This window comes from Spermophilus citellus, assembly GCF_964194105.1.
Source record: "Spermophilus citellus genome assembly, chromosome: X".
Taxonomy (NCBI): Eukaryota; Metazoa; Chordata; class Mammalia; order Rodentia; family Sciuridae; genus Spermophilus; species Spermophilus citellus.
Genome location: NC_138190.1, coordinates 112795178 through 112821856, shown reverse-complemented (window position 1 = coordinate 112821856; position 26679 = coordinate 112795178). Strand labels below are relative to the sequence as shown.

The 26679-nt window shown below is 34.9% G+C and overlaps 1 protein-coding gene across 6 annotated transcripts in view; it reads left to right on the top strand.

The window, feature by feature from the left end:
- LRCH2 (leucine rich repeats and calponin homology domain containing 2) overlaps positions 1-26679 on the top strand; it is a 114756-nt gene that overhangs the window by 87537 nt on the left and 540 nt on the right. For 2 of the 6 annotated variants that reach the window (XM_081278056.1, XM_081278054.1), the window contains 8 exons: positions 5767-5811; positions 9689-9739; positions 12044-12082; positions 13070-13127; positions 13903-14015; positions 14307-14444; positions 14926-15003; positions 24491-26679. The exon at positions 24491-26679 is cut by the window's right edge and continues 540 nt beyond it. In XM_081278056.1, the coding sequence (XP_081134182.1) occupies positions 5767-5811; positions 9689-9739; positions 12044-12082; positions 13070-13127; positions 13903-14015; positions 14307-14444; positions 14926-15003; positions 24491-24610 (642 nt within the window). In that variant the 3' untranslated portion in view covers positions 24611-26679. The remainder of the gene's footprint in view (positions 1-5766; positions 5812-9688; positions 9740-12043; positions 12083-13069; positions 13128-13902; positions 14016-14306; positions 14445-14925; positions 15004-24490) is intronic. The other 4 variants (XM_081278058.1, XM_081278055.1, XM_081278059.1 and 1 more) reach the window with 2 other exon arrangements.

Genomic DNA, 26679 nt, shown 5'->3' with positions numbered 1-26679 from the left:
AAGAAATGAAAAGACAAATAATAATAAAAAATGAAAATTAAAATTTTAAAAAATAAAATAAAATAGTAAAAAATTAAAAACAAAAAATTTACAAAACAAAAACAAAAAAATGAAAATGAAAAAAAAACCAAATTAAAAAAAAATTAATAAATGCAGTCTTAGAGTTTGATTAACTTCTCTTCCAGTAGGTGGAGCTGTGCCCACTGGGCCAAGCTTCTCCTCTCAGTAGGCGGGAACCAATCACTGTGTAGCAGCTCTTCCTCCCAGACTGGCTAGGTCTCCAATCCTGGGTGCCTAGGGCCTCCTCTTGTGTCTAGACACTTCCCCTGTTTTCCTCTAGCCAGGCCCCGCTCACTGGTGACGCTCACCACAATATTGGCTACACGCCAGGTCTGCTGTTCCTGGGAGCCCTGTTTTCATGAACGCCTGGGCACACTCTCCCTGTTTGCCATGCCCTCAGACCCTAAGTTTGTAGAGCTTGGGGCTGAGAACCCCCAGCAAATTTGCTAGCCCTCCGGTAGCCACGCCCCCGGTAGCTGGTGCAAGGGACCTCAGTTGTCAGCACTGGTGGGAGCGGTAGCCGGGAGTTCCGCGCAGTGAGGTCTGCACCACTCCTGATTCCCTTGGTCTGGCTATCGCGCTCACGGGAGAGCTGGGAGGTGGGAGGGGCCCTCAAGGTTTCCCCGCTGTGTGGAGAGGGAAGGCTAGGGGATTACACACCTGTTGCCGCTGGTTTCAGTGAATTTATCTCCTCCGCCGCGTTTTGGTGATGTCAGTTCTCTGTCATGGTGGTATCCCATGCAAATGGTGACAGTTCGTTCCCTTTGCCGGGTGACCAATGCAACGGGTGGGTCCTGTCTGTCTCTCCCAAGCCCCGTTTCAATCCTGTGGCCACTACCTATGCAGGCTTGGTTGGCATTTACTTCCGTAGGATCAGAAGAGCCTACCAGTTGTTTCGGCGGGATTGTTAGTGCTGAGTCATAGCGGTTTGGCTGCGAGAAGCAGGCGAACGAACAAGAGCTTGAATGCAGCTGATCCCAGCTCGGTGTGTGTTCTGAGAGGCCTGGGCTGTTCGCCCCAGATCCACGTCAGCTCTGCATTGCCTAGTCATCCTGAGCAAACAGCATTTAGACAGTTTACGACTCCCTATGCCCGTGCAGCTGAAGAGGTCAGAGATTTGATCTCTCTGCCCTCGCCGCCATGTTGGATCTCCTCCAAATGCTTTTGATGATAGATTTTTAAACAAAAATGTTAAAAGGTATTAGAATAATTATACCAAGTTAGTTTAAAATATTATTTAATATATTCAAATACCACATGTCTTTAAATGTATCTCTTTCCTATTGTGACAAAACATTATAATGGGGGCTGGGGTCGTGGCTCAGTGGTAGAGTACTCGCCTGGCATGTGTGAGGCACTGGGTTTCATCAGTACAACATAAAAATAAAATGAAGGTGTTGTGTCCACCTACAACTAAAAAAAATATTTTAAATAACCATTATAATGACTCTTAAAATACATAGTGTTTTCATGAATATAGTATAATATCTTCATTTAAAGGCTAACCTCAAGGAAGATATTTTTATATTTTTTTCTGTAATTGTTGTTGATTTTATGCTGTACTGGGGAAGTTTTATTCTGCACTGGGTTTGTAAAATAACTTGATTTGTTGTGAGAAATAATTTGTACACAAATTATCTCTCCTGTGAAATTAATGTAAGCTTCATAGATGAACTGACATTTCTATGTCTCTGGTTTGTTAACTAAGCCTTTATTGTAATATTTTAATTCAGATATAATAAAACTTTAGTAATTCAGACTAATACCAATGGGGGATAGCTGAATTGAATTAATAAAAAATTGAATTACAGAATATTTTAAAATCTCTGTATATAGCTACGGTTTTACCTATTGGACCTTTAAATATGTGCAGTTATATAAATTTAGAATATGAGTTTTTATGTGTAATGAAATTTTTATTTAGAGTAGTAGTTAAGTAACAGTAATACATTTACCATTATCTAAGCCTTGGCTATAACATCCTGTGTTTCTTTGCATTTCAATTATCTACTCACTCTTTTGTGTTCTATCTCTTCACTTCTCACTTGGTAAATATGTTCAAACTTCTACTATAGGGGAGGAAAAAATACCTTTTCTCAGCAATTGCAAGGGTCATTCCTGAGATCCCTATAACAAAAGACAAATCAACAAGAGAAGAGGATGACAAATTTAACAAAAGTTTTATGTGACACAGAGCCTTCAGAAATGAAGACCCAAAGACTGAGGGAAAACTGTATTTTTATACTCAGTCTGATGAAAGAAGTGGATAGTCGTCCAGAAACATGACTGGACAGATAGGGTTATAATCTGATGGTAATAAACTTGGGGTGTACCTCAGGAAGGCCTCTTGTTCAGACTCTCTCCTGTGTCTCTATATGATATTCCTCCTTACCTAGTATGTGGTTGGATGCCTGTCACATGAGGGTCTTCAGGGAAGAAGGTCAAGAGAGTGACCTTTTCAGATCTTATGCATTGCTATAGGGGAGAGGAATTTAGTTTCTATGATCTTTTTTGGAGGAGAAAGAGAGACAAAGAAAGGAGGGCCGGAGAAGGTTGGAGAGTGACCCCTAGGATGCCCTAGTTTGGGTAGTGTTTTCTGAGTGCGAGTGCTACTGTTATCTCTGATTCCCTTTTCAGGTGTTGCCTTTGCTGTCTGTTAAGTCAAAACTTGTTTCTAGTTCTTCAGTTTCTGATCACTCCTTCACTCGCTACAGTCTGACTTTCATCTCCATTTTTGGATTGAAATATGGTTAACGCGTACCTGCTAACAGCAAAATCCAGTATAACATTTAACAATATTGGCCAAATTTTCCTCTTAAAGCTCCTTTCTTGGTTTCTACCTCAGTTTTCTTCCCTGATCTTTCTTTTATCTTTTTGGTTGGTTAGTTGGTTGTTTTTTGTAGTATTGAGGATTGAGCTCAAGGTCTCATATGCCCCGCAAGAGTTTTACCACTGAGCTATATTCCCAGCCCTCTTCTGTTATTTTTTTAAGTTGTTGATGGACACAATACCATTATTTTATTTATTCGTTTTTATGTGGTTCTGAGAATTGAACCCAGTACCTCACACAAGCACTCTGCCACTGATCCACAACCCCAGTCCCTGTTTTTTTTTTTAATGTTTTGTTTGACTTTTCTTCTGCTTACTCTTAGGGTTTAATCCTCTTTTTATTACTCTAAAATATGTCTTGGATTGTTAATGACTTTAGATGTTGGTTATATTCTACTGAGTCTAAATTTACATCCATAACTTTTATCTAGTCTCTAAGCCTATATTTCTAATTGTCTAGATGCTTGCATGTACTTTAAAATTCAGTATTTCTTCTCCCTTTATCCCCTCATGATTGAACTTGTTTCTCCTCTCTTCTTTATTTTGATTAATGCTAGTTGTATCCCCAGGTATATCTAAGCTGTATTCCTCAGTCTTCCTTGTTTTTTTTCCCTCTTTTATTCCCTTCACCCGATCAGTCACAATTATGTTAATTATATTATCATTTTTCCAATTAATGTCTGTCTTTACTTCCCTTACTTTTGGAACCCTTATACTTTCTTTCTTTTCTTTTCTTTTTTTTTTTTTTTTTTTTTTTTTTTTGGTACCAGGGATTGAACCCAGGGGCACTTAACCACTGAAACACACTCCCAGCCCTTTTTTGTATTTTATTTAGAGACAGGGTCTTGCTGAGTTACTTAGCATCTCACTAGGTTTCTGAGGCTGGCTTTGAACTCCTGATCTTCCTGCCTCAGCCTCCCAAGCTGCAGGGATTACAGGTGTGTGCCACCGTGCCCAGCAACTCATAGTTTCTTGTCTGAGAAATTGTGATGATTTCTTTCTTTCTTTCTTTCTTTTTTAGAGAGAGAGAGAGAGAGAGAGAGAGAGAGAATTTTAATATTTATTTTTTTTAGTTTTCGGTGGACACAACATCTTTGTTTGTATGTGGTGCTGAAGATCGAACCCAGGCCGCACGCATGTCAGGCGAGCGCACTACCGCTTGAGCCACATCCCCAGCCCTTTTGTATATTTCTTTATTGGCTCCGTGGTATAATTAGATAAAATTTGGACTTCTCAAAATCTTCGTAGGGCATTTCTTACCTGCTTTTTTACATTTGGTGACCTGCCACAATTCACTCTCCCCAGTAGCCTCACTGTATTACTCATTGTCTTGTACATAGACTGTGCTTTTTACTTCTTTGTGCTTTCCCTCTTTTGACAATGCTCATTAGCTCTTTATTCCTGGCAAATTGCTAGTAATCATTCAGGATTTGAAAATGGGGGTATAGCATAGTGGCTGAGCTTTTAGAATCAACCTACTAACTGTGTGAATTTGGAAGTTTTGTAGTCTTGTTATTTATTATTTTTCAGCTACAAATGAGTCTGATTGTACATTCCTTCACAGGACTGTTATAACAACTTATTTTTTTAAATAAGAACAGCTCTTGCCACAGAGTAATCACTTAACAAATATTATCTGTTATTCACTTAAACATCACTGTCTCTTTGAAGTAAAATAGAACTAAAAATAATTGACTCCATCAAAGCATCTTGCCATGGGTTGGCAAATAGGTTTTTTCACACATGCCAATTTTATCCAGTGGCTCTTTGGAACACTGGGTTGAAAGTATATTTTGAGTCTGTGTCTAGGATCAGCTGGTAAGAGTAATTAGTCATAGTTGTCAAAGGAGACAGGACAGAAATGCATGTTTTTTATTTGTAATTCCTAACACAACTCACTCCCCAGTTTGTGGTTGATATCAGGTAGGTTATCTATTTTTCCAAGGCTCATGGGAGATAATGCTGCATAAATAAAGGGGATGGTAAGTAATGGCACACAAAACATTTGTACATACCTGAAAACTCAAGAGCTTTTCAGTAAGACACTCATGAGTTGTAAGCAGAAGGTTAATATACCACTGATTTTTAGGATCATTTACAATGTGAAAGAATTAGAAAATAAAAACTACAGTGATTTTCTAGTGTATTTCCTTAATTCTAAGAAGCATTTATTCACATATTACCTTTTTTTTAATATATATATTGAGCACGTTATCTCTGTTTCTCACTATCAAACAGGGAGAATAGTACTTGGGATATATAGGATTGTTATGAAGATTAAATAGCACTTTTGGGAAGATTATAAGGTACTTCCGTCGGCACTGCTATATAATAAGCACTAGTATGTTAGCTATTGTCATTATTACTATTACTGTATAATCATTATATACATTTAATTCAGTTCTCTTTTTAAACTTGAAATTAGTAGATTTATTTACAATAGATGGCATCTTAGAATAGTGAGATTATAGATCAGGTGAGAGATTATGAGGGTCTGGGATAGTGTGGTAGTTGTAAACATTCAGAAGAGGTAAGTCGGAGATTGCAAAATGAATTGAGTTGATGATGAGTTGAATATAGTGAAATAAGAAAGAGGAAGATTCTAAGACAATACTCAGATCTTAAACCTGAATGAATAGGAAGTGCAATTGGCTTAGGAAGGAATGTTACTTGCTATATTTAAAGTACTTAGAACAGTGCCTTACATATAGAAAGCATTATCTATGTTAACAGTAGAATGGTTTAAGCTGGTTATATGCTTAAGGTTAATATTGGGTAATTTAATAAAGTACCAAAATATGAATAAATCTCACATATAATTTATTAGTAGAGAATTCACATGTTCAAGAAAAATAATGTATTTTAAATGTTTTTCAGTATAAATCAGCGAGGAAGAGCTCAAGTGGCAATGAAAATGATGAGGTGAGGAAAAGAGGGTAATATACTTATTTGAAATGTTTACTTTTCATATTTAGTTGGCTCAATTAGAGTTTAATGTAATCCATCTTTCAGTGTCTTTGTTATTAGTTTAATGCATGGATTTTCTCCAATACTAAAATCTTCAGAGCACCATTATATAATTATTAGTTTAATTGTGTAATGTCTGTATGTCCCTTAGAAAACAGTTTCTAATAGTTTTGAATTTTATTATCATTTTATTATCATTTGTCTTGAACCCTATAATACATGAATTTTGATTTTGTTACCTGTTCCCATCTTTTATCTTTCTAAATCAGCATTGTAGTGAATTGAAATTTTTTTAGGAACTCTTTCTACAAACTGTGTTTCACTATTTAGAATTTTAAGTTGGATTTTTCAGTTTATACATTGCCACAAAATTTTCTAATGCAGCAGCCTAACAATGTTGAAATATTACATTTTTATTACCATAAATATCTGTTTTGTGTAGTTTTGGGTTGGAGAAATTAGTAGTTATTTTGATGTTGGTTACTTGGCAGGGCTTCTGAAAACACCTTTATTTTAGCAAATAAAATCACACAGGGCAGCTAGGCATGGTGGCAACAACTGTAATCCCAGTGACTCAGGAGGCTGGGGCAGGAGAATCACAACTTCAAATCCAGCCTCAGCAATTAGCGAGGGCCTTAAGCAACTTAGTGAGACTCTGTGTCAAAAACAACAACAACATCATACACACACACACACACACACACACACACACACAGCAAAATAATAGAGCTAGATGATTTATTTTTTCCTAGACCAAATACCAATGTCTCTCCATGTCCTTTCCAGTAGAATTTACTGAGATGAATAAAAGATAGTAATGCCAAAAGCTATATATCTGCCCCCTTTCTTTCTTTCCATTACAGTAGTTCTGCAAGATCACAGTGTGTCCCTTAAATATTATTGTTCCCCAGATCATGGTCCACTATATGGTCTCTAGAGTACTTTTATCAGCTCTCAGAGTTTCTCAGGTTTGTCTCTAGTTTCCACTTCTCCCATGAGCCTCCTGCCCTTGTAATCTTATTTATTTATTTATTTAGTGGTACTGGGGAGTGAACCTAGAGACACACTATCACCAAGCTACATGGTACCCAGCCCTTTTTCTTATTCAATTTTTAAAAAAAATTTGAAACAGGGTCTTGTTAAGTTGTCGAGGCTGCCCTTGAACTTGCAATCCTCCTGCCTCAGCCTCCTGAATTGCTGTGATTATGTTACAGGGGTGGGGCCTTCCAGAAAACGGAGGCAGCATGAAAGACTCCCACTTCATACCCCAGTTCTTTTCATCAAGTCAGAAAGATTTCAGACATGTCACTCAGAGTAGCAGAAATTAGTTTATTAAAAGGGATGGGAAAGGTGACACTCTCAAGGGAGAGAGTAGGTCCTCTTGGAGAGGAACAGCATGGCTCTCCTGCACTCTAGTTTTATTGGGGATCCTGAGAAGTTTCCAGAGAATTCCACCAAGATCCACTTCTTGATTTTTGACTGACAACAGAGTGACATCAGACTTTCAAGTCTCCACTGCCATGACAACTCTAGGTCACTTTGGCCTGGACTGACTGGTTCTAATTAAGATTCTTAAACATAAATTCTTAGAGATTTTGTGGTAAGGAAGAATTATCCTTATCTCCCTGAATTCTGGGATCCGGTCTGTGTAAGAATTACAAAAGTCTCCCTCTTCAGGGTAACTTACACTCTGGCCTGCATTTCTCCTGCAGATAACAGGTTGTTTTCTGAAGAATGTAGCATATCCTATGGGCTTAAGCCAGGCAGTACTGCAGGTAAATTGCTTCTTGGAAAAGAAAGCATGTTTATAGAATTATTCCCTTAACCTAGTGTTCCCACCATTCATGTCTGTCTGTCTCCTATCAATTACAGGTATGTGCCACATGCCCATAGTTCAGGTCCTTATAATCTTATATCCATCATACTTAGGACTCAGCATGGTTTTATTTTTATTTTTGTTTTTCATCTTTGCTTCATAGCACAGTTTTTCAGTGGTGCATTTTTCAACCTTGGCTACACATCAAAATCACCTGGTGAGCGTTAAAGAATACCTATGCCTGGATCTCACCCCAAGACACTTGGATTTAATTGACCCGTGGTACAATGTGGAGTAGCCTGGATAATGATGTGTTTAAAGTTTCCCATGTGAGTTTAATGGGTAGCTAAGGTTGAGATCTACTGAGTGAGTGGAATCCACTATTTACCCAGCAGTTAAAGCAGAAATTAAAAGACTATGGCCTAGGGCCTAATGTGGCCCTCCATTTTCCTATGACTGCTTTTGCATTATAATTGCAGATTTGAACCATTGCTATAGGCATCATATGGTCCACAGAACTTAAAATATTTACTCCCTAATCTTTTACAGAAAACATTTTCTGGACCCTGAGCTAGAGGTTCAGTTTAGCCACTCTTCCTGTCTCCTCATACCCATTTTTGCCCTATCTGCCTTACTATTTGTCACCAAGACCTACTGTTTTGTTCATTTATTTATTTTTTGGAACTGAAATATTTTGTATACATTTTCTCCACCTTCCTTTTCACTGTTGCTGCCCTGGCACAGCCCTCATCACTTCTTTCTTGCATTACTGCAGTAGCTTCCTTGCTCTTCTTCCATTCTCCAGTCTATTTTCCTCACTGCAACCAGAATGATTGTTTCAAAGACCACAAATACAAGTGGGCCATTCCCTTGCTAAGAAATATTCAACTTTGCCTGGCAGTGGTGCATGCCTGTAATCCTAGTGGCTCAAGAGGCTAAGACAGGAGGATTGCAAGTTCAAAGCCAGCCTCAGCAACTTAGTGAGGCCCTAAGAAATTCAGTGACACTCTGTCTCTAAATGAAATACTAAAATGGGATGGGGATGTGACTCAGTGGTTAAGCCTTCTTTCATCCCTGCTCTTCCCCAAAGTCCTTTTATCTGTGCCTCATAATATCCCATGCATAGAGTTAAGCATGTTGTATTATCTGCACACATAAATCTATTTTCCCTCTACATTGAGAGATTCTTCAAAGATAATATTTTACTAAATTTCATTACTCCTGTAACTGGGTGCACTGGTGCATGCCTGTAATCCCAGAGGCTCTGGAGGCTGAGGCAGGAGGACCATAGTTTCAAGGTCAGCCTCAGCAACTTACCAAGACCCACAGCAAATTAGTAAGACCCTGTCTCAAAATTAAAAAATAAAAATAAAAAGGGCTGGGGATGTGGTTTATTGGTAAAGTGGCCCTGGATTCAGTCCTCAGTACCAAAAGGAAAAAAAAAAATCAATACTCCCAGTGTCTTCCAGTGTCTGACATAGTAGCTAATCATAATCATTTGTATAATGAGTAAATGTTCAATGTGTTGTGCACATTACAGGTTGAATGTCAAGATTTTGTATGTGGTCGGCAGTAGAATAGTTATTCAAAAATTATGGATCATTTCATGATTTATTCAATTAAGTATTTCTAGGAATATATTGATACACATAATTTGGTGTGATGGAACTTTTGCATGTCATCATTTACATGTCTCAAATTGTAACATATCATTACTCTTGTGTGTAGATAATACTTCTCAAACTTTAAAATAATTAATGAATTACTTGGGAGTTTTATGTAGATTCTGATTTGGTATTGGTTGGGGCCTCAGATTCTGCATTTCCAACAAACTCTCAGAGAATGCCTATGCTGTTGGTTCACAGAACACATTTTGAGTTGCAAGATGTTAGATGGTATAATCTAGACTCTTCCTTTAGCAGTTGAGCAAAACAATTTTCAGGTTTCCTTTTATATGTTTAAATCATTGTTTTATATTTTAATTTCATCTTTCATCTTTTTATTTTTATATTTTAGCAAGACAGTGATAATGCTAATATGTCACCACAATCTCCAGTATCATCTGAGGTACAAGTTCTGTTTTTATATGTTTTAAATGTTTGTATGTGTTTTTTATATGTTTTCTGTGTTTTACATGGGGTTCTTCCTTGCCTCTTTCTCTTTAATTTCATCTTTTTCTTTTTTTTTTCATGAAGTAAAGTATTCACCTCTATTTTAAAATCTATGATAGGTTAGTATGTACAAATTTCTAGTCTATAATATATTTTAAAAATAAATATTCATGGTAAATATCACTTATCTGTGATTTTCTGTGGAAAATATCTGTAGATCATAGAAAATAAGGCACTTCTATGAAATGTGTGCTTTCTGATTCATCCATATTTTAATAACTTTAAAATTTTACTTTGAAAAAGGCACTACAGCATTGTGCAATGGCCATTGGTTTTCTTTGTAACCAATTGGTCTGAAAGCAATGCAAGAGAAACTTCCTTTTTCCACGAGAAACATCCCTGAGGTGGGTTGTTCCTATCGACAAAAGGTTACACATTTCCTTAAGGGGCAGGGGATCCCAAGGAGAGCCCATCTATGAAAACCACAGTTTGTAAAATCTCAACTAAATATTCTGGAGGTTTGAATGATCGATTCTTCTAAATTAGTTTAACTTCATGCTTTACCACAGATTTAAATTTAAAATATTCTAAACAGTATCTCTTCTATTCAGATTACCTTAGTGTTCTAAAGTGTATTGGCAGTATTAAATAGAAAAATATGCATTCATTTGGTGAGTTCAGGATATCATCTAAATGTTTGGATGGTCCGAATTAACTGAATAAGTATTTCATTCTATATAAGTGGCATTACTGTTCTAGAGAGCCAGGATTCTCTGTCTATTGTTTTGGGTGATTTGCATTATAAAACTTTTATATAGACTTGCTGGGCATGAGTTTTATAAATACAATTCTAAATTATTTGTATGGAAGGTAAAATGGTTTATGTGTGTTTAAAAAATACTTTAAATTAGGATATTCTAGAATTAATCTTGGTCACATACTTTTGTAAATCTTTTAATTTATAAGGAGTAAGTGATTAGTCCTTGTTGCCTAGCTGCTTTATGATTTTAAGGTCGGTGCTCACAGGGAAGACTATTAGTGCCAATTTTCTCAGATAAGTTATATTGCTTTTATAATATATTTTTGCTGCATTTAGATAAGTGAATTTTTTGCAAGGTATTCATAACAATTTAACCAAAAAATGAAGACAAATAGTAAGTATGGATGGATAGAGTGATAAGCATGTGTTTTCGTAGATCAACTAACATTCAACTTGAATTGCATATCATGTTAATTGACAGAAGATTCAAATAATCTACAGAATTCCAATTGTTTCAATTTTATGTGAAAAGAAAATGGCAGGCTAGGCCCAGTGGCAAATACCTGTAATCCCAGTGATTCAAGAAGCTGAAGCAGGAGAACCACAGGTTCAAGGCCACCCTCAGCAATTTAGCAAGGCCCTTTCTCAAAATAAAAAAATAAAAGGGCTGGAGATGTGGCTCAGTGGTAGAATGTCCATGGGTTCAATCCTCAGTAGAGGAGGGGGGTGGGGGAAGAAGAAGAAAAAAGAAGGAAGGAAATGGTAAAACTAATTAGTGTAGTGTTTTAGCAAAGTGTTACTAATATGTTTGAACCTAAAATTAGTCCCATGACTAGGTGTCATCTTCATCATTTTATAGCTGAAGAGACAGATAATTTTCCCAAAAAGCATGATCAATAAATGGCAGAATAGTGATTAGAGCCTAGGCCCTGCCTACTTCCCAGAGTTGTACAAATTAAATAAGTTGCCACTAATAATGTAATAAGATTACATTATTTTATCCCTTCATAATTTACAAAGTACTTTCATGTATTTGCTGTAAGGAAAAAAGGAATAAAGGAAATAAAGAGATGAGAGGTGGCTCAACAGTAATACAGGTTTGTTTGGGATAAACCCGCAGAGGGTGGCCCAGTGGAGGCTGCGACCCCTCTTCTACTTACAGCCTGGGGTGGATATAGGGGAAGGAGTGAAGGGATTAGGCTGTTGCTAGGGGTTGGACAGGGAAGGGTAGGGAAGGGTCCTTATGGTGGACACCTCCATTCTTTGAGGTGGTCACTGTTCCTTGTCAGACCAGGTGTTTTCAGGATTTCAGCTAACAATTTTCTTTTGTATGATGACGGAATGTTTGTGGTTTCTTTTCATGATGATGGAGTATGTCTGGAGTTTAAGGTCAGGCCACAGTGACTGTGAGGTGACTCTTGTTCTAAGATGGAGTATGTTTCAAAATGGTGTTGCCTATGTCAAGTTCTACCTAACAGTTACCTTATTTATTCTTCATAGAAATTTCATTTGAAAGATAAAAAATCCATCACAGAAAAATTAAGTGTGTTTAAGACAGAGCCTGAGCTTTCTGACTCAAAGTTCAGATTTGTTTAATATAACACATATATTTTCCCAGCATACCACAGTATATAGAAGCACTTTAAAATAATGCATTCAAATAGAGCAGATAATAATTTATCATCCTCAATCATTCTGTAGCTCCTGTTAATGTAAATATGAAGATTGGTCCCAGGGACTGAGGAGGAGGATCACAAGTTCGAGACCAGCCTCCACAGCTTAGCAAGAGCCTGTCCCAAAACAAAAAATAAAATCAGTAGAATAAAAGAAAGGAACTAGAGGGTGAGAGAAGGGGAGGAAGGAGGAAAGTGCAGGGGAGAGATAGTGGCCAAATTATATTTTATATCGTATGCATGTATGAATATGTAACAACAAATCCCACCATTGTGCATAACTATAATGCACCAGTAAAAAATGTGGAATAAGGTGCTGGAGATATAGCTCAGTTGGTAGAGTGCTTTCCTTGCCTACACAAAGCTCTGAGTTTGATCCCCAGTACCCCCCCCAAAAAAAAAGTAAAATAAAATAAAAGGGCTAAGGATGCAGCTCAGTGGCATAGGGCCCCTGGGTTCTCTCCCCAGTACCACAAAAACAAACAAACAAACAAAAAACACATAGATACTGAGTTGGTAAATTCACATATCTCTTCATTGAAGCATACTTCACTATTTTAGAGACTTTAATTTGGTTCCTTTTTTCAAAAAATAATATCTATTTATATACTTTGGTCAATAATTTCTTTTTCCTCATACTGTGAGACAGTATTTAAAGGCATATGTAGGCTGGTCAGCTAGCAAGTATTTATTGACCTTTTAAAAGTAAAATCAGCTTAAATTGAAATGCAAGTTGCCTTTCTTTTTTCCACTTGTCATGGAAAAAATATATAATTCTTCAAATTGGAATGGATATGAATAAGCATCTTGATTATTTGAAAGAAAAGGGGTTTTATTTGTTTTCTGTTTTTAGGAATATGACAGAACTGATGGCTTTTCACATGGTCCCTTTGGCTTAAAGCCTAGATCAGGTAAATATATATTCTTTAAATCAAATTAACTGGTTATGTTTCAAGTTGTAATATCCCAGCTTTGTAATATCCATATAATATCCATTTGCAATATCCATAGTTTTAATTATACCATAGATTCTTTCCCCTCTCCTAAAAGTGATTTTCTCTTAAACTTGTCTTTCCAATTCCCATTCTCATTTCTTTCTTCCTCTTTACCTTCAAGCTCCTGAAACCTCAGCTCTTTGGCTTAGATATACTGCAGTCTTATTTCTACTATGCTGTGACTGCTGTTAGAATGACCCCCTCTGCCAGCAGACCAAACACTGTTTGAAATTATAACACTCCATTATATTATAGTTTTTTAAAAAGAGATCTTTTCACATTTGGCAAACCCAAAAGAAAATGGATCCATGTTATTTGGCAAGGTATTGAATTATAGTTTTTATTCCTGAATAACTATATTGACTTTCAAAAATAATTTCCTTTTTTTCTTTAAAGATAAAGGTTGACATATATTCAGTATTCATATTTAACCTGGATCATAAGTTTCTAATAACATGTTTAAGTAAGAACATGTGTCGGTGATAGAAATCATTATACTTTTGTTCTCTGTTGCTTTCAGTTATATAGGTGGTATTCAAAGATACACTTGGAAAATATTTTGAATGTATTAATAAGTCATAGTGATTTATGTAATTTTGTACTGATTCTTTTTGTCATGCTTCTTTCTCCATCAGTGGTTTTTCCTTTAATTAGCTTTGAAATAAGTTGGTAAATTTCTGTTTTTATAAAGCTTTTAGCCGCTCATCTCGCCAGGAATATGGGGCTGCAGATCCAGGATTTACAATGAGAAGAAAGATGGAACACTTAAGGGAAGAACGAGAGCAAATAAGACAACTTCGCAATGTAAGTCAGATTGACCTTTAAGACTTGCTTTAGGGCTGGGATGTAGCTCAGTGGCAAAGCGTCTGCCTTGCACTTGCAAAGCCCTGGGTTTGACCTCCAGTTCCAAAAAAGACAAAAAAAAAAAAAAAAAAGACTTGCTTTATAGAAATGGGTTTAACTTAGAAAAATTAGTGAGGTATATGGGTTTATTTTCAATGTTCTTGAAAATTTTTTGATTAAATAACAATTAGTAATATAAATATTTAATATATGCTTAGGTAAAATATCTGATTTGTATCCATTTCTTTATAGAATCTTGAATCCAGGTTAAAAGTTATTTTGCCTGATGACATTGGAGCTGCACTGATGGATGGGGTTGTCCTTTGCCATTTAGCCAATCATATAAGGCCACGCTCTGTAGCTAGTATTCATGTACCATCACCAGCAGTGGTAAGTTTTGTCTATAGTTCTCCAAAGGAATGTTAGAAATACTGAGGTGCCACAAGAAATCAAACACCAGTGCTCAAAAGTGGGTGGACAAGGCATTTACTCCTACCAGAAGGGCATGCTACCAGAACCTGTCTAGTATACACACCTGGGCAGGCAGTTTTTATCCTTAATGCAGTGCTGCCCTTTGCTTTTGATTGGAGGAGCTGGGGGTTCTAATCTACATGATTAGCTAATTTTAAAATTGGGATGGGAAAAGGGAAGGGCTAAAATTAATATGGCTACAATTGGATCCAATTAAGGCTAAATACTATATTCTAAAAATGGACCACTGGGCTTTCTATTTATCACAGGAAAATATAGCTTCCTATAATGGTCTTTAAATAATAGACTATACCTCAATAAATTAAAATTTTAGTTTTGGTTAAGTTCTGTAAAAAAATGCTTGAAAATAAACCTTTCTTCCCCCAACCTTACTTTACAGCCCAAGCTGAGCATGGCAAAATGTCGAAGAAATGTAGAAAATTTTCTTGATGCTTGTAAAAAGTTGGGTGTCTCACAGGTAATTATTTATCCAACAGAATGATTATTTAAATATTAATTTGTTGCATGCAAATTAGAGTCTTCAAAATAGCATTTAATAATGTTTTCAAAATATGAACAATGATACTATCTCTTGGTGTTAATCCCCACCCCCCCAACCCAGAGGCTTGGCTCTGGGGGTTCCGTGGGCTGGATTTGGTTGCCCACCTATATTGCAATTAAGAGAAAAATGATATAAAAAATGAATTCATTTGTATTTTCATATAAACCGGGATCACAGCTAATTTGCCTTCCCTGAACACATAGAAGTTTAGTATTGAATAGGAAAAAAGAACAAAAGCAGGGAGCTCAGAGATATGCATATACACCGGACTGTGTGGAGTTACAAATCTGTTTTTTCAGGTTCTTTTGGCATCCTGGTGCCAGGAGCTAGGGCTTTGGCGGGCAGTTTCTGTTTAGCTTCCCTAATCAGCATGAGTATTGCCTCTGGGCGGTTGAGATGGAGAAATAGCTTAACTAGGTTATCATGGTAATAGCTGACTCAGCTATTGTTATAAGTTTTCAGTTTGAAAGGAGCAGCTGTTACTGTACCTTCTTTTTACTATGTTGCTGTAGATAATTGCAGAAGTTGTGTAAAAAATGTTTTCAAGTTGTTTTTAAAACAATTTATAAAACAGCTATCTTATGGAAAAGTTAACTAACCATGCGAAGTAGCCATATTACAGTTTGGTTGTAATGGCAATGCTACTATCATTTTTTTTTCCTGCTGGGGAACATTTAGATTCCTCTATTAATCAATGGATAGACCTCTGACTGGAAGATTGGCATTAGTGTAACAGCATTTTAAGCTTTATTTAAAATTATATTGAAAATGTTAGTGCCTAGTATGATAATATCTGCAAGGGCAAACTTTGAAATTTGTGGAAATTAGCTTGTGTTTCACATAATAATTACAGTGTTATAAAATTAATGATTAAATTTTTATCCGAATTTAAGGTTCTATTGTTCGATGCTCATCCAAAGACTAGGGAGACCAAAATTAGTGGAAGGAAACGGGTTTATTCAAAGTCAGCCCCGAAGAAGACAGAGAGGATTCCTTCCCCCTTGAAATCTCTCTTAGAGGGCTCAAGGGCATAAAGAGTTTTTTTTTTTTTTTTGAGAGAGAGAGAATTTTTTAATATTTATTTTTTAGTTTTTGGTGGACACAACATCTTTATTTTACTTTTATGTGGTGCTGAGGATCGAACCCAGCGCCCCGTACATGCCAGGGCTACCACTTGAGCCACATCCCCAGCCTGCCTGAAGAGTTTTTATGGGGGAAAAGGAGGCCACATGAGATAATGGGCAGGTCTTTCTTTCCTGGGCTCCTGTTTTCCTCCTCATTGAAAGGAATCCTGGCTTCAACCTGCCATTTTCCTTTCAGACAGCTGCATTGCCTTTCTGCAAGTCAATTCCTAGAAGCTGAGGAGAGAGGAAACATTTAAGAGGCCTCTTTCAGGAGTTTAGACTACCATGTAAAAGTTTGTATAGCTCAGGGGTTGAGCGCTTGCCTCACATGTATGAGGCATGGGTTTGATTCTCAGCACCACATTAAAAAAAATAATAAAGAAATAAGTAAAACAAACATATTGTGTCCATCTACAACTTAAAAAAAAAAAGATGGCTCCCTAAAAGATTAGGGAGGGAAGGTGAAAGCAATTCTGTGAAATATGTCTTTCCAGAGTGTTGGTCTGTTACAAAAGCAGTATTATAAATATATATTGGAAATTAAGGTTGGAAATTGGAAATTAGACCCTAATTTACAAAAATGTTTAATAAAAATGTTGCATTTAAAACAAAAAGTTTTACAAACCCAACCTTAACATGACTGACTGGTGAGGGAAATCACACTGTAAACAGAACACAATTATGCTTGTTAGGTCTTTTGAACAGTGTCATCATAATCTAGTCTTTGGATTCCATTTTAGCCTCTTTCTTCAAGGGAGCAAATGTAGTGTATATGTAATGCAGGAATTATTATTACCTTTTTTCTATGCTTAACATATGATGTTTTAAATATTTATTTATTTATTTATTTTTCTGTGTGTATGATGTGGTGCTGGGGATTGAACCCAGGGCCTTGTGCATGTGAGGCAAGCACTGTACTAACTAAGCTATACCCAGGCCCTTAAATTTTTAATTCTTAAAGATCTTGGTTAATTCTTTTTTGTGCCCTTACTCTTAATGAGAAAATAGAAAACTTAGGACAGTTTTTTTCCAGCTATTATTACATTTATTTTCTTATTTTGCATTTTCATTTTAAGAATTTTTGTTTCCTTTGTAATGTTTTGAACAACCAATTTAAAAAAAAAGAAAAAAAGAAAAAAAAAAGAATTTTTGTTTCCATGAACACATAAGTGGTAACATACAATCTTTTTCACTTAATTCTTTTTGTTCTAGGATATTTTCTAGTTTTCAACATCCTTATTGTGATATAATAGGTGTAAAATAAAGGACATGTAAATAAGGTGTATGATTTTATCCATTTTGGGGATATGTGGTGCTGGGATGTTGAACCCAAGGCCTCACACATGCTGGGCAAGCTCTCTATCATCCTCAGCCCTAATAAATTTTGATATATACATACACCATGAAATCATCATCACCATCAAAGTAATGAACATATCCATTATCCTCAAAAGTTTCCTCCTCTCCCTCTGCAATCCTTCCTTCTCTAGGCAACCACTAATTGGCTTATAACATAATAGATTAGTTTGCATTTTTCTAGAGTTTTTATATTAATGCACTAATACAATGTGTTGATTTTTTTTCTTTTACTTGGCATGATTATTTTAAGACATGTCAGTATTGTTGCATATTTAAATAGGCCATTCTGTTTTGTTTCTGAGTAGAATTTCACAATTTGTTGATCCATTGGCCTGTTGGTAGATATTGGGATTGTTTCCAGTTTTAGGGGTTATAAAAATAAAGCTGCTGTGTACAGTTGTGTATAAGTCTTTGTGTGGATATTTGTATTCTTTAATTTTTAGTAAATACCTGGCAGTGGAATACCTGCAGCCTTTAGTAAGTAGGTGCTTAACATTTTAAGTACAAAATTCTCTTCTAAACCAGTTGTACCATTTCACAGTATTATCAGCAGTATATGAAATTTCATTTTCTCCGTATCCTCACCACTTCTGGATGACTGACCTTTTTAAGTTTTTAGTCATTGTAAATAGGTATTTATTGGCCTCCCGATACAATTTTAATTTGCACTTCCCTGAAGACTAACAGTATTGATCATCTTTTCAAGTACTTAGTTGCCATCTGTGTATCTTCTTTTTGGAAGTGTATTTTCTAACCTTTTATCTATTATTATTACTTACTATAACTTGCCTTTTAATATAGATTTTTTAAATATTTTATGTATTTTTCTCTCTTTTTTTTTTTTAACTGGGGGTCGAACCCAGGGCTTTGTGAATGCAAGGCAGGTGCTTTGCCACTGAGCTACGTCCCAGCCCAATAATTATCTATTTTTAAAATTCGGTTGTTCTTCATAAATTATGGACCAAGTTCTTCATAAGACCTGTGACTCGCAGATGCTGTATCCTAGTTTTTGGATTGTCTGTCTTTCAAAGAGCAGACATTTTAAAGTTTTGAAGTACAGTTTGTCTTTTGTTTTCTTTTTTTAGTGGATTATCTTTTTTTCTCAAACCTAAGAAATCTTTGCATAACCCACAGTAACAAATATTTCCTCCTGTTTACTTCTAGAAGTTTTATAATCTTAGGTTTTACGCTTTATGTATATGATCAGTTTTGAGTTAATTCTTGCATATTGTCAAAGCTAAAGTTCTTTTTTCAGCCTGGGATTGGGCTCATGCATTGATTGTTCTTTTAACATCTTTCCTGAAATATAATTAACATACATAGCATTCGTTGATTTAAAACATACAATTAAATGGTTTTTAGTATAGTCACAGAATTGGGCAACATTCATAATAATCTAAGTGTAGAATATTTTTGTTACCCTAGAGAGAAACCCCTTACACATTGACTATCCCTTCCTGTTCTGCCTCCTTGTATTTGCTTATTCTGAACATTACATATAATGAAATCATACATTATGGAGCCTTTTGTGTCTGACTTTTTTCACTTAGTATAATGTTTTCAGGGTTTCTGTGTTGTGGCATAAAACAGTACTTCATTTCTTATTAATGCTGAGTAGTATTCCATTGTATGCAGATACCACATTTTGTTTGTCCATTTGTCAGTTGGTGGACATTTGGGTTGTTACCACTCATCATTTATTATAAATAATGCTGCTGTGAACATCTAAGAACAAGTTTTCATTTGGACACTTATTTTCAGTTCTCCTGGTTATAAACCTAGGAGTGGAATTACTAGGTCAAGGTAACTATGTTCGTCTTTTTGAAGAACTGCCAAAATGTTTTCCAAAGTGGCTGCACCATTTTACATACCCACCAGCAATGAGTTAGGGTTCTAATTTCTCTTCATCCTTACCAACAATGGTTACTGTCTACCTTTTTATCCTAGCTATTGTAGCAGGTACAAAGTAATAGCTCATTATATTTTCAATTTGCATTTTTCTAATAGTAAATGATGTTGAACATCTTTTCATAGGCTTATTGATAATTTGTGCATATTCATTAAAGAAATTTGTATTCAAAACCTGCATCCATTTATTAATTGGATTATTCATCTTATAGTTATTGAGTCATGAGTATTCTTTATATATTCCAAATACAAATCACTTATGAGGTACAGGATTTGCATTTATTTTCTCCTATGCTGTGGCTTGTCTTTTCACTTTCTTAGTGTTATCATTTGCAGCACAAAAGTTTTTTATTTGTTGAGATACAGTTTATTCATTTTTCTTCTGTTTCTTGTGATTTTGATAGTATAGCTAAGAAGACATTACTTAATTCAAGGTCATGAAGATTTACATCTATATTTTCTTCTAAAAGTTTTCGTTTTGTGCTTAACATTTAGGTTTATGATCCTTTTTTAGTACAGTTTTGTGCATGGTGTGAGGTAGTGTTCCAAATTCATTCTTTTACATGCAGATGTTTATTTTCCTAGCACCATTTGTTGATAAGACTCTTCTTCCTCTCATTGAATTGTCTTGGTACCCTTGTCAGAAGTTAGTTGACCATAAATGTAAGGACTCTCAATTGTTTATTTCCTATCAACATTTTTTTTTTTTTTTTTGGTACCAGGGATTTAACCCAGAGGCACTTAACTACTGAGCCACATACCCAGCCCTTTTTTCTATTTTATTTAGAGATAGGGGATCGCTAGGTTGCTTAGTCCCTCAGTAAGTTGCTGAGGCTGACTTTGAACTTGTGATTCTCCTGCCTCAGCCTCTTGAGCCACTGGGATTACAGGTATGCACCACTTTGTTCTTGATTGTAAGCATTTAATCTCTCATCTTTTAGTATGATATCAACTGTGCTTTTTTTTTGTAGATGCCCTTTCATGAGTTTGAGGAGTTTCCCTGCATTCAGTTTTTCCTGCAAAATTTGTTTAAAAATCTATTCTTTCTCCATTCATCTTCCTTTGCCTCTGTATCAAAAATCATTTGTCCACTTATCTGTGAGTCTGTTTCTGGATTCTTTATTTTGTTCCATTGACATTTTTTTCCCTATATGTACATTGGTAAAACAACATCTTGCTTACTACACATTTTAAAATCAAATAGTATTAGCACTCTAACTTTCTTCTTCATTTTTATAGCTATTTTGGCTATTCTTGGTCTTTTGTATTTCCATATAAATCTAGAATATTTTGCCAACTTCTACACAAAAATTTAAAAAAATTAGATTATTATAGAAGTTGTGTTTAACATATAGAACAACATAGGTGGAATGATAACAATATTGAGTCTTTCCCTACACCAAGTATATCCTTACTAAGGTATTCTTTAATTCCCTCAACAATGTTTTGTAGTTTTTACTGTATAGATCTTGTGTATTTGTCCTGAAGTATTTTATACTTTCGTATTTTGCATGCTGTTGTATGTGATTGTTCAGTTGTAATTTAATATCTCATTCTTTGTTTCTAATATATAGAAATATAATCAGTCTTTATATATTAATCTATATCTTACAATCTTGCTAAATGTACCTATCAGTTTTAGTAGCTTTTTGTAGATTTCACAGAATTTTGTATATGGTTGTTCATATTTTCTATGAATAGAAACAGCTTTTCTTCTTTCTTTCTGATCTGAATGTCTTTTCTTGTCTTATCTTGTCTTCTCTGATTACCCTGGCCAGATATCCTAGCACAATGTTGAATACAAATGGCAAACATGGACATCCTTGTCTTCTGATTTTTTTAGGACAATTTCAGTCTTTCACCCTTAAGTACGATGTTAGCTGTGAGATTTTCACAGATGATCTGTATGAGGTTTAGGAAGTACTCTTACATTCCTAGTTTCCTAAAATTCTTACCAAATGGATCTTGGATTTCATCAAATGCTTTTTTATTTTATTTTATCTTTTATTTTTAAATAAGTGACAGAGGAATGCATTACAATTCATATTACACATAAAGAGCACAATTTTTCATACCTCTGGTTGTATATAAAGCATGTTTACACCAATTTGTGTCTTCATACATGTACTTTGGATAATGATATCCATCACATTCCACCAGCATTGCTAACTCCCTACCCCGTCCCTGAATAAATGAACTCATCAAATGCTTTTTCTTCATCAACTGATGTGAGCATGTTATTTTCATTTTAGTTTGTTACTATTATAAATCACATTCATTGATTTTCAAATGTTAGTTCAACCCTGCATTCTTAGATTAAACCCCACTTGATCATGGTGGTTTTCTTTTTTTTATTGGTTGTTCAAAACATTACAAAGCTCATGATATATCTTCTTTCATACATTTGACTCAATTGGGTTATGAACTCCCATTTTTACCCCAAATACAAATTGCAGAATCACATCGTTTACACACTCACATTTTTACATAATGGCATATTAGTGACTGTTGTATTCTGCTACCTTTAATTGAACAACAGCAGATGAGGTAGAGGGGGATGATGGGAGGGAAGGGGAGGGGGGATAGTAGGGGATGGGTTTTGTTCTTGATGTTGTTATTGCTTTTTTATATTATTGGATCAGTTTGTTAAAATTTTGTTAGATTTTTGCTTGTATGTTTATAGGGATACTGGTTTTTAGTTTTCTTTTAATGTCTTTGTTGGTATTAAGGTAGTGCCAACTTCCTGGAATGTGTATTCCTTTCCTCTTGATTTTTCTTAAACATTTGGGCAGAATTGATATCATTTCTTTCATCTAATGAAATTTATGAATAGTCTATCTAGGCCAGGGATTTTCTTTGTGGAACTTTTTTTTTTTTTTTTTTTTTTTTTTTTTTGTGGTGCTGGGCATTGAATCCAGGGCTTTATGCACGCAAGGCAAGCACTCTACCAACTGAGCTATACTCCCAGCCCCTGTGGAAATGTTTTATACTACAGTTTAAATTTCTTTTACAGATAGAGATATATTCTGGTTATCCTTGTGTGAGTTTCAGTATATTTTATTTTTCGGAGAATTTATCCATTTCTTCTAATTTGTCAAATTTATCTTATAACATTGTTTCTAGTATCTCCTTACTATCATTGTATTTGTAGAATATCTTGTGATGTCACTTTTGTTATTACTGATATTGCTAATTCTCTTTTTCCTGATTGGCTTATATAAAGGCTTATGAATTTTTTAAATTCTTCTCAATGAACTACATTTTGGTTTCATTGATTTGTTTTTTTCTTTCTAGCATTTTTCTCTGTCATCTTCATTGTTTCCTTCTTTCTATTTGGCATTGATTTAATTTGCTCTTTTTCTAGTTTCTAAGGTAGGTACTAAAGTCCCTGATTTGAAACATTTCTCCTTTCCTCATTATACTCTTCAGTGGTGATTTGAATAAGTATGTAAAATACCATGAAAACACTAAATGGAGCAATAAAAATGGAGATGAGAATATAGTTTTTAGGGAACTCTTTTATTTATTTTGTTTGTTTTGAAGTACAGGGGATTGAACCCAGGGGCATGTTACCACTGAGCTCCACCTCCAATGCTTTTTATTTTTTATTCTGAGATAGGGTCTTGCTACAATGCTGAAGCTGGCCTTGAACTTGCAATTTTCTTGCCTCAGCCTTCCAAGTCTCTGAGATTACAGGCACGTACCTCTGTGCACAGCATAGTTTTTGAGAACTCTTTAAAGATATCATCAGTGGTATTTGATGAATAGATTAAGGGAGTAAGGAAGACAGGGAAAGCTATTATGATTCCTATGTTTATATTGGTAGAAATTGAATAGTTTTTTACTGACCAAGATATAAAATACAGAAGGATAAACTAATTTAATAGAAGTAGTTCTGTTGTGGACATATTGATTTTTATATGTTTACTGGACACATGTTTGGCTGTTTAGTTGGCATTTGCTTGATAAAGAGATTTGGGGAGGAAATGAAGATTTGGAAGTCATTATGAGGGATAATTAAAACTAAGAGAATAAATGAAAATACCAAGGAATGGACACAGTGTAAAAAGAGAAGAAAGTGACAACAGAATCCTTGGAAGCATTTAGGATATTAGAATAGGATCGATGAAAGCTAATGAAAGCTATTGCACAATTTGCTGTCAGAAAAGTTGAAGAAATAAAAAGAATGAGGTCATACAACATAAGGAAGAGGTAAGATTTCAAGAAAGGCATTAATTAAAGGCTCAAAATGATATAGCAGTCAAGTAGCCATGTGGAACATTTAACATTTAAGAAGACATTGCTGATTTTTTTTTTTTTTTTTTTTTACTAGAGTAACTTTAGTGGGTAGATTCTTTAGAGGCAGCTGTAAAATAGCAGTGGTTGAGTAGTGAATGAGAAATGCAGGAGTGGTGACCTCTTCCTTTACAGATATTTTCTGTGTAGAGAAAGAGGTTTAGTTGTAAAGTGATAGCATTTCAGAGAAGGCCAGCCTCTATAATCCTTTACTTAGTGTAAGTTAAGAACCAAAACACGGGCTGGGGATGTGGCTCAAGTGGTAGCTCGCCTGGCATGCGTGTGGCCCGGGTTCGATCCTCAGCACCACATACAAACAAAGATGTTGTGCCCGCTGAAAAACTAAAAAATAAAGATTAAAAAAAAATTCTCTCTCTCTCTCTCTCTCTCTCTCTCTCTCTCTCTCTCTCTGTCTCTCACTCTCTCTTTAAAAAAAAAAAAAGAACCAAAACACATTAGATTACAATATTTACTAGAGAAAACAGAATTGTGCATTTTTTACTTGAAGTTTTACAGAAAGTATACTTTAAAAATCTGATTCTGAGGGTTGAGGATGTAACTCAGTGGTAGAGCCTTTGGCAACATATGTGAGGCCCCGGGTTCCATCCCCAGCACTGCACACACACACACACAAGAAAAAAATAATCTGATTCCAACTTAAGTTTAACCACACACAAAATATTGAATGTTCAAATATCTTTTTTTTTCTTTTCCAGGAAAGACTCTGTTTGCCTCATCATATTTTGGAAGAACGAGGTCTTGTGAAAGTTGGCGTCACGGTTCAGGCCCTCCTTGAATTACCTACGACCAAGGCATCTCAACTTTCTATGGCTTGATAACATTTTTAAAATTATAAGTGTGTAGTTTCATTTATTTGAAGCAATTTTAGATATCTCAAATTCATGAATAAAAATGTCCAGTCAAAAATCATTTGCCTTAGGTCAAGCCTTAGGGTTTTTACAAAAATTACATTAAAACATCAAATTGAAACTGAATTGCCCAAGCTTCTTTTGGGGGAAAACTGGATTAATTTAATAAGAGTTTTTGATGAATTCAAATTTTCTTTTTACTATCAGTTAATAACCTTGGTTATTTTTCAAAATGCAGATTGATACTCAATTTAAAATATGTATCCAATTTAATAATCACATTAGGTTTGATTTTTTTACATCATAACATACTAGTAAACATCTGGAAAATGGTAATCTTTTTTTAGCCATTTAAAACAATTCTATATTTGAGTTATTTAATACACTTCTAATTCTAGTTTATACACAACTTCTTTCATCTTTGTTCTTAGTTTTCTAGAAAAAAATGAGTAGGAAAAAAACGAACTCTGGCATTCTATTAAATTCTTTTAGTATTATAGGTTGGTGCCAAACTATTTTCAGTTGTACTGTAGATTGTTTACATGTGAAGTGCCTGTGTAATTGATGAATCTTATATAGTCTTAAGCATTTTTGCAATTTCTTTTTTGTATCAATAGAGTCAACAGAACTTTAAACTATTTTAGTAGGTTTTGTAAGGTCAATACTATGTGAGGATTTAAATGTGCCTCACATTGTGACATCGTGGTTTTTTAGTTAGTCCATTACAGTTTTCCTTAAATTGGTTATTTCATGTTGTAAAAAAACAAAACAAAACAAAAACAAAAAATGTTAATATGCTTAATTTATGCTATTTAATTTTGCAAAACTTAATCATTTTTAAAGTGTATTATTTGAAGAGTATTTTATTTCTGTATTGAAAATGTTACACAAAGCAGTAAGATTTTTGAGAGCTAGTGAAGTACTAATTATGAAGGACATTTTGATAAAACTGCCAAAGTTTGGATTTGTATCTTGATTTTCAGGAACATTACATCAGTGCTGCCTTTAGCTATATTCAGAGAGCAGCAATTGAGGAATAAGTTTTTATTCAAAATCTGACCATTTGTGGATCTTGTACACCGATGCTCCTCAATTAACTTGATGTTGAGTTAAACATAGACTGTTCCAAAAATATTTTCATGAGATACTACGTCACACAAAGTTCTTGTTTGACTTAGAGATGGATAAATTTATGTTGGTAGTAGTGCAGGAATTTTTCAAAAACATTACTGTAATGAATAACTCATTTTCCTATAAAAGAACCTTAATTACTTTTGTAGTAGCCAAGCATCATATCTTAAGTATGTGATCATTTGCACTTGTTACCTCTTAATATGGATGCAACTTATTAAAAATGTTGGCCTGGGTATTTCGAAGGGTATATATAAAAGGTAAAAACTAGTGTGCCAAATGGTATAGTAAGGGTTGACTTAGGAACAACTCTACTATTTTTGATCAGTTGGCATGAAGCCATATAATTAAATTTTGGCTTTAGAATACAGATATTCTTTACACTCCCCAAGGGTCAAATTGGAGCTTTTGAAGAATTAAAGCTTCTTATGACTGTAAGGTATAAGAATTAAATTATTAGTAATTTATTACTTTAAATATTTGAGCTAATTTTTCCTTTTCAGTTGTGTCTTTTAAAAAACACAAAAAAACAAACCTCATTGACATGATCTCCCTAGTGAAAACTTGGAATATACAAGAAATGGCCAGTATGTACCTTAGTTGATAAGTTTCTAATTTAGAAGTTTGACAGTGTTACAAATTAAGTAATCACTAAAAACTGCAACAATCATTCATACTTCTTTTATAGTTATCATGCTATCGATTTCCTCTTATTATTAATCTAGTGTTAGTTACTTTACAAGTATTTTCCTATTTCATATAATTAAAATAGTAGTGAAATCGTAGGCCATTCCCTTATTGCATTTCCCTTGTCAGTTAATTATTCTTTTAAAGAAAAAATACACCAGAACCTCATTGTAGCATCCTTTTTGCAAATCCAAATTCCACTTAAGATGGGTCCAGCG